This window comes from Lactuca sativa, chromosome 7 (genome assembly GCF_002870075.4).
Source record: "Lactuca sativa cultivar Salinas chromosome 7, Lsat_Salinas_v11, whole genome shotgun sequence".
Taxonomy (NCBI): domain Eukaryota; kingdom Viridiplantae; phylum Streptophyta; class Magnoliopsida; order Asterales; family Asteraceae; genus Lactuca; species Lactuca sativa.
Window position 1 is genome coordinate 21,810,028 of NC_056629.2, and position 9,047 is coordinate 21,819,074.

The following is a 9,047-nucleotide window of genomic DNA, read 5'->3' on the forward strand; positions in this document are numbered from 1 at the left end:
AATTCTATGAAGTTTAATGGAATGAATGCCAACTTGGTATCATGTTATGGTTGATTTTAATTCAATATTGATATCCTGTTATAGTTGATTTTAATCCATTGAATGTAAACTATGAATGTCAACCATCTATTTCACCTAATTCGATCATTCTACTAAATCTTGTGATGCTCTAAAACAAACTACAATTGTCCAAACCCATATGTAGTGAGCAAAACTTGCAATATTTGCGCGTCCATGAACTCATTTGTTAATATTTTAACATAGAAGATGACATTAAAATTATTTTTTAAAAAAATGACAAATAAAAGAAGTTGAAGAAGATGTAATATGGTAAAATGTGTCCCTAAGAAATTAGTGTGCAAAACATGTAAACAAGTATAGATGAATAAATAACTATTTGATTTATAGTGTTTGCAAATAGGAAAAAAAAACTCATAAAGTGAAATCTAACTTATCCAATTTTAATATTGACAATTACATGAACCGATGATCACTTGGTTATTGATATGTTTGAGGTTTAAGACTTACAAAATTACAAAAATATTCCAATGTTTTGATAAAATTATATGGTTTTAGTTAAAAAAGTTTTGATGGAAATTAGATTTTATTATTGTTTTTGCTCCTTCTCCACTTAAAAAGATAATTATACCACTCATATTTGTTTTTTTATTTTTTATATTCATTTTAATAATTTTAAGTAATTAAAAATTAAAGAATCTCTCTCTCTCTCTCTCTCTCTCTCTCTCTTCCACCAGCACCACTAGACATAGAGGTGTTCAAAAATATCCGTATCCGAAAATCCGAAATCCGATCCGAAATTATCCGAAGTTTCGGATATCCGGATTTTCGGATATTCGAAAATTCGGATATCCACTTTTTCGGATTCGGATACGGATATTAGTTTTATAAAATTTGAATATTTCGGATATCTGATATCCGAAAATATACACTTTTCTATATTTTTTATTATTATTTTATGCTATTATTTGAAAATATAAATTAGGAAGATTTAATGTTAGGATTAATGTTTTTATGCTATTATTCGGTGATGCCATGACAAATTGTTAAAATTGATAGATATTTTTTTTGTTTAAACCATGCGATGATATTCTAATGACTAACAACATGCTACTGTATTCTAATATACAACAATTTAATTTATGAGTCATTGAGCTTTTTAAGAATGGAGTTTCATCGTTAATGTTTTTCGTTAATACTTAATGATTCCATGTTTTATGTGTCTTAAATTAAGCATCGATGGTTTTGAATTTGTTTGATTTAAGTTTAATCAAGTAGGCAATCAACTTATCAGTGGTTGATAGTTTAATGTGTCTCAAACTAGTAATCGATTCTAATAAAACTTAATAGTGGTTGTTTAATTAATTGGATTGATATTTGATAGTGACCAAAAGAAAGAATTTCGGATATCCGATTGTAGTATCCGAATTCGTATCCGAAATTTCGAATATCCGAAATTTCGGATACCAAATATACACTATCCGAATTTTCGGATATCCGGTTTTGAACATCCCTAACTAGACACAACCCATCTATTCGTACATAAAGGAAAGAACGGCGCCAACTTCGTTCTGCACTATAGCTTGATTAGCTTCGGTGGAAGGAAGGGACATTGGTGGGTCTCCTCAGATTTAAAAACCCAGGTGTCGTCGGTATCAATACCAGAGCTTAGTTTGACTTCACACTATCAAAAACACATTCATATTTCATACCAGTAATCCAGCCTCTAGAGTAGCAATTTCAATGGAATTTCTCTCAAACCCAGTTCCATATCAGTAATTTTAAGCATATATCTTCTTCTTCTTTGCATCTATGTCTACAATCAGAGGAAAAAGACGAAGACGAAGAAGCATCATCCAATTGCTGGAACCATGTTCAATAAGCTTCTTAACTTCAACAGATTGAATGATTACATGACTGACCTTGCTTAAAAACAAAAAAACTTCTCGATTGATTAAAAACCAAAGATCGGAGATGTATCCAATGTTCTTACATTTCTTCAACAATCTAAACATGAATTTGTTGTCCGTGAACGCTAATCTATGTTCTGCAAACCCTAGCTAGCTCCAATGGACGTTTTATAAAGACACTAGATAATTTAAGTTTTTAAGCTCAAATAAAATTAATTAATCAATTTATGCTTATATTTTTTCTGTCTAAAACATTTTGATTTCTAAACTACATTTTAATATAATTAAATAGAACGTTGTGGTATTTCCATTATTTCTAAACTATGTTTCAATATCATTATAAATTGAATTTCATATAAGGTATCCGGTGAGAAGGAGTTCTTAAGTCAAGTTGTGAGAAGCAAATTCATTTTATATTTATTTTTATAACAAACAAATGGATTAAAAAGATTAAAAAAAAAACACAGCAAATTATTAAGAAAAAGACAAACATGAACATACGTCTTTACGATTCACTTTTATTTTTATTTTTGTAGATGATTTATTTTTTGTCAAAAAAATGAATCAAAAATTTTATCCAAAAAAAAAAAAGAATCATAAAAAGGCTTTTCCGTTCTATTTTACTTAAGAACTCATGTTATTTTATCATTATAATTTAATGATCCAATGTGTTGTTAGCAAAAAGGAATGAAAATATTTAATGGATTTGCTCGTAAAAAAAAATAGAAAAATCATTTAATACAAACCTCCATCTTCATCAGGGGCAAAGTTACCTTCATATAAAGGGTGTCCATGGACACCCTTAAATTTGAAATTTTATTTACAAGATATATCATAAATTTTAGAGGACACCTGTTGGAAAAATAAAATGGACACCCTTTGGATGTAATATGGATGTAATAACACAAAAGAGATAATAATAAATTGAATGTTTACATTTTGACAATCGATTCTAAATTATTAATGCTTACAAAAAAAAATCATAAGCATAAATTTAGGAGTTAAACAAACAAAATATTTTTCAAAAATATAATAACAAAATCTTTCAAATATAATATTTGTGGTAGAAAATTAGCGAAGGAAAACTAAAAACCTAAAAAACAAATTACGATTTTTCTAGATCCGCTGCCAAACCCTTCGTCTTCTCAACATTGAATTCCTGTCGGCCGGAAGCAATTATTTAGTCTCGCCGACGAGCACAGTTGTGGCCCTTTACGATATCCGGCGACCACAATCTGCCTTGAACCGTTGTTGGACTCTTGTTTCAACGTTCTTGACTTCTGGTTCCGCATCTCTGATTTATCATATGCTGCATCCGTTTGCATTTCTTACCATCTCCGTCTTCAGTTGAAACTTGAAAGGGCTTCTCTTGCACTTGATTTACTTTTTAGGTAAAATTGTTTCTCTTTTTTTTTAGAACTCTGGTATATTGAATTTAGCTATTTGGTGTGGTGTAAAAGCATCCAACGAGTGTTATGTATATGAAGTGTATGAAAAGTCAAAGTCTATAAAACTAGAAAAGTCATACTCTACACCTACAATAGTACAATTACTTTTGTGATGATATATGTCAGGCACTAGAGACTAGAGTCTTGGAAGTTGGTATAATAAATAATAAACAATTACTCTATTAGAACCTAGTTTACCTTTCGTGATTCTATTTTGATTTACATACAATTTATTTTGACGATTTATTTCTATTATAGTCATATAAATTTCATTTTGTTTCATATATAATTTGTTTTTTATTTTATACATAATCTGTTTTGATGATTTATTTAGGCATAATGCTAAAGTTTTTTTAAAAGAAAAGGTGAGGCAAACTCTTTATCTCATGATCATGATATTCCACGACCAAACGATGAACAAGCACCTTCTTCAAAGTACACGAGAGTTGATTTAAATACACTTCCCGCAGACCCCGGAGAAAGGCCAAGTATGGAAGTGTATCATGTAAATCAACGAGATGAGATTAGAAGAGCCTACTTGCAAAAAGGACCTTATCAACCTCGTGCTCATTCTTTCCAACAAAGAGAGATTGGAGGTAAACTTCGTAGATTTAGTTCCTCTTGGTTTGATGATCATAAATACTGGCTAGAGTATAGTATTAAACTAGAAGCCGCATTTTGTTTATGTTGTTATCTATTTAAATCTGAGATAAAAAACAAAGGTGGATCAGATAATTTTGTAAAAAATGGATTTAATACTTGGAACAAGAGAACAAATCTAGATCTTCACAATGATGGAAGCCCACATAATATGACAATCCAAAAGTGTCAAAATCTGATGAACCAAAGACAATCCATAGCTACCGCGTTTGACAAGCAAATTGATTTGATGAAGACCAACCAACGCATTAGATTAAATGCTTCTATAGATTGTGCTAGATTCTTAGTGTGACAAGTGTTACCTTTTCGGGGTCATGATGAAAGTGAGGACTCGAATAATAGAGGTAACTTTCTTGAACTTCTTCAATTTTATGCTGATCGAAATGATAAAGTGGGCAGTGTTGTGTTGAAGAATGCTCCAAAGAATTCACAAATGACATGTAGTTCAATTCAAAAGGACATTGTACATGCTGCAGCTAAGGAAACTATTAAGGCTATTGTGAAAGATATTGGAGATGAGCTCTTTGCAATTCTAGTAGACGAATCACGTGATGTGTCTTGTAAAGAGCAAATGGCATTGGTTTTGCGGTTCGTAAATAGTCAAGGAGTTGTTGTAGAGAGGTTTATTGGCATAAAACATGTCAGTGATACTTCGGCTTTGTGTCTAAAGGCGACTATTTATTCTTTTTTGACAGAATGTGGATTAAGTCCACATAGAATTCGAGGACAAGGTTATGATGGAGCTAGTAACATGAGCGGTGCATTTAATGGATTGAAGACACTAATTATGAAAGAAGTGAAATTTGCACATTATATTCATTGTTTTGCTCATCAGTTACAGTTAGCACTTGTGTTTGTTGCAAAGAATCATCCTGACATCAATGATTTTTTTGATTTGATTTCTCGTTTGTTAAACATGCTTGGTTCTTCCTATAAACGTCGAGACAACTTAAGAGAGAAACAAGCAACAAAAGTGGTGGAAGCATTGGCTGCAGGTTTCTTTTATTCTATCTTCTTTTTATTTTATGGTGTTTATGTTTTTTTGCTAATTTATTTTTTATGTTAATTTTAGGTGAAATTCAAAGTGGTACAGGTTTGAATCAAGAAGTCGGTATCAAACGACCTTGTGATACTCGTTGGGGTTCTCATTTTGGTTCACTCTTAAATATCAAGAGAACGTATTCTTCAATTTGTGAAGTACTTGAAGACATTAAAGTTAATGGTAACTGTCAAGATCATAGAGGGGAAACACGTCGTCTCTTGAGGTCATTAAAAACGTTTGATTTTATTTTTTTCCTACACTTGATGGTTGATATCTTAGGGATCACAAATGATTTAAACATAACGTTGCAAAAAAAAGACCAAAATATTGTAAATGCGATGCATCAAGTGAGATCCTCTAAGGCCAGACTCATACAAATGAGAAATGAAGGATGGGAACTACTTTCAAATGATGTTACTTTGTTCTGCGAAAAATGTGAAATTGATATTTTGAATATGGAAGATCCATATTACAATGGAACAAGTCGTCGCAAAGGTTCACAAGTTAGAAACTATAAAGTTGTTTATTTTTTCAAGTTTCTAAATTAATCATTAACACATTTTTCTAATTAATTCACAGATTAACTACTTACATCACTATAAGATTGATGTATTTATTGCGGCCATAGATATACAATCTCAAGAGCTTAACAATCGATTTAATGAAGTAAACACATCATTACTTATTTCAATGGCTTCTTTGTGTCCAAGTAAGTCTTTTCAAGCGTTTAATGTGGATGAACTACTCAAGATGGCTATGTTTTATTCTAACGAGTTCCCAGAACGTACCATTGGAGCACTTAGAGCAAGTCTTCAAAATTATATTGTGGATGTACGTGGAGATGCAAGGTTTAATAACTTGAAGGGAATTGGAAACTTGGCAAAGATGATGGTTGAAACAAACAAGCATACAATATATCCAATGGTATATCTTCTACTAAAATTAGCATTGATATTGCCTGTTGCAACATCCACAGTGGAACGTGCATTTTCTGCGATGAAGTTGATAAAGAATGATTTGCGTAATAAGATGAGTGATCAATTTATGAATGATTGTCTAGTGTCATATATTGAGAAAGATGTGTTAGATGGTATAAGCAACGATGTACTAATAGATTTTTTTAAAAATATGTCAACACGTCGTGAACAATTGTAAGACATTTGTGAGTATTTTTTAAATTTATTTTGATCTTTCTTATTAAAGTTAATAATATATTTGGTTAATATGATATTATTAACAAATCGACCTGATAACCAAATTTTTTGACCAATTTATTTTATCATTTCGTTTAAGTGGGACACATGTGAGTTTGAATCCTAGACTCGCCACTGATCCTCATTACTTATGTTTTGTATTTAATAATAAAATTAAATAATAAGAACTGAAAATTTAAATTGTTTATACCGGAAGAAACCAAATTGAAATATAAAGTAAAACTAGGGGTGAGAACTCTCGATCCAATCCGTAACCCGACACTGACCCAACCCAAAAATAGACGGGTTTGAGTTGAGATTTTTGACCCGCCAAACCATCCACCCGTTTATTTCATGGTTTGAGTTGGGTTATCTGTTTGGGTTCGTGGGTCGACCCGCCAACCCGTATATATATATATATATATATATATATATATATATATATATATATATATATATATATATATATATATATATATATTAGTTAAATTTGATTTCCAATAGTATTTGTAATATTCTGTATTATTGTATTACTTTCATATTCGTATGTGATTAATCTGCATTTGCGGTTCGTTAATCAGAAAAAGAAAAAATAAATGTCGTTATTTCACGAGTCACGAACGAAGAACACATTCACTTTCGATGAATGTTTTCAGTTTTTATTTTTATTTAGATGTTATTGACTTTATGAATTTATGCTGAAAACCTTTTTTTTATATTAATTACTTTAATCATTTTATGAATTTATGTTGAAAAAACCTTATTTTTTAAAATGTGTTGTTTATTTATTAAACGAGTTATATGGGTTAGGATTGACCCATTACCTTGGGAACCCGCGAACCCATATACTTAAACGGGTTATATGGGTTGGGTTGGGTTGAGGTTTCTAATCCGTAACCTGCCAACCTGTCAACCCATATATTATATGGGTGGAATTGAGTTTGTGTTTTCTGACACGTCAACCCACCAACCCGAACCCAACCCAATTGTAAGACCTAAGAAAAACTAATAACAAAAACCATTGTAATTGAAAAAAAAGCAAACTATATGTCTATAATGAAGTTGGAAAAAACTAAACTGAAGTATAAAACTAATAACCGAAACCATTGTGATTGAAAAAAAGGAAAATATAATAACAAAAACTAACATAGTTGAAAAGCGCGAAAACTAATACCAAAAATCTATATTGTCGAAAAACTATAACACTAATAATAAAGTAATAATGCATGTTAAAAAAACAATAAAACTGTTTTTTTCTTGAACGATAACTCCTATTCTATTTCTAATCCACATATGTCATAAGTGGATATTTCATCGGTGGTAGTATACGATCACATGATAATTTTTTTAATCTTCATCTTGTTCAATCGATAAAAGATAAACATAAAATAATATTATGCGGCTATGCATCAACTAGAAAATATGTGTGAAAAGAACTATCTAACACAAAATTGTTCACCAAAAGGCTGAAAGGAGCTATGTGTCACCAAAAGGAAACAAATTACCATATGAAAATTGATCGCTGAGAAAAACTATCTGACGCTGTTGCGTCGCACAGGTACCCACTAGTATGTATATATATATATATATATATATATATATATATATATATATATATATATATATATATATATATATATATATATAAACCAACCCTAATTAAGAATTAGGGTTAACCAAAATCAAAGGTCCATTACATACTTTTTCTCTCTAGAATAAAAAATCATTTTACCCTTCCAAGATTAGACCCCACCCAAACACGGCCCAAGACCCTAAAATGACCCATTTCCTCTTCTGGGAGTTTGTCGTGCGAACTCCTTCACTACGCCATGTGTATCGAGTTTCCACAGAAAATGGGGCAGGGACATGTTACGCGCTGCATACCCAAAGGTTAAGCCCTGCGTAAGCCTCTGCTTCATAAACTACCTCATTAAGGCCTTAATTCTTAAATACTACACATCCAACTTACATATCTTAATTTAAGGGATGTCCTAACTGATAAAGTCATCGACTTAAGCTTTTGCATGGCTTAATAGAGCATAAAATCAAGCCCTAGATCCAAAATACACTCCAAGGTCTAAGATCTCATGCATGGAAGAATGAGAGTGTCAAAGTTCCCATTTTCATGACTACATACGTCCATAAATGGCTAAAAATGATGCTTATGAGTTATGGAGTAGCTCATACTCACAAGAATCAAACTATGGGACCAAAAGCATGCAAATCTTTAAGCTAATCTAGATCTAAACCAAGGAATCATAAAGGTTCAAGCCTCAAGCTCACCAAGACTTCTCCAATGGATTCCTTCTTTTAAAAAAAACACACAAATAATCACTTAAAATGCTCAAGATCCTCACAAAGTAGCTAGGGTTTCTACATGATTGCTTTGGGACATGGAGGCTAAAGATAAGGGAGGCCTCAAGGACTCAAGGCCCTTTAAATAGAGTCTAAACCCTAAAAATTAGGGTTTGAACACTGCGACTCTACGCGCTACGTACTCCAGGTACGCCTAACGTAGATCACTAAATGCCTGCGTCCCATTTCTCATGTTATGCCATGCGTAGCAATAAGTTACGCTCCGCGTAAAGACCAGATTTGCAATAATTTAAAAACTAAAAGGTTTAAATTGAAAATACCTGAAAGATGGGTGTTACAATTCTCCCTCACTTGAATCATACTTTGTCCTCGAAGTATGATGCCGCGAATAACTCTGGATAGTGCTCTTTCATCTCTTCCCTGGGTTCCAATGTCTACTCTGAACCTTTCCACTGCTGTG

General features: G+C 31.7%; 1 protein-coding gene across 1 annotated transcript; it reads left to right on the forward strand.

Moving 5' to 3' along the window:
• Positions 1 to 4,469: 4,469 nt before the first annotated feature.
• Positions 4,470 to 6,301, forward strand: LOC111891063 (uncharacterized). The gene is made up of 5 exons (XM_023887151.2): positions 4,470 to 5,031; positions 5,109 to 5,258; positions 5,358 to 5,581; positions 5,658 to 6,168; positions 6,282 to 6,301. The coding sequence occupies exons 1-5, from the start codon at positions 4,470 to 4,472 to the stop codon at positions 6,299 to 6,301; spliced, it is 1,467 nt and encodes a 488-aa protein (XP_023742919.2).
• Positions 6,302 to 9,047: the final 2,746 nt, after the last annotated feature.

Coding starts and splice junctions, on each gene's coding strand:
- LOC111891063 (XM_023887151.2), top strand. CDS start 4,470: ATGACATGTAGTTCAATTCAAAAGGACATTGTACATGCTGCAGCTAAG. Junction 5,582..5,657: donor GTCGTCGCAAAGGTTCACAA/GTTAGAAACTAT, acceptor ATTAATTCACAG/ATTAACTACTTACATCACTA. Junction 6,169..6,281: donor TGAGAAAGATGTGTTAGATG/GTATAAGCAACG, acceptor TTCTTATTAAAG/TTAATAATATATTTGGTTAA.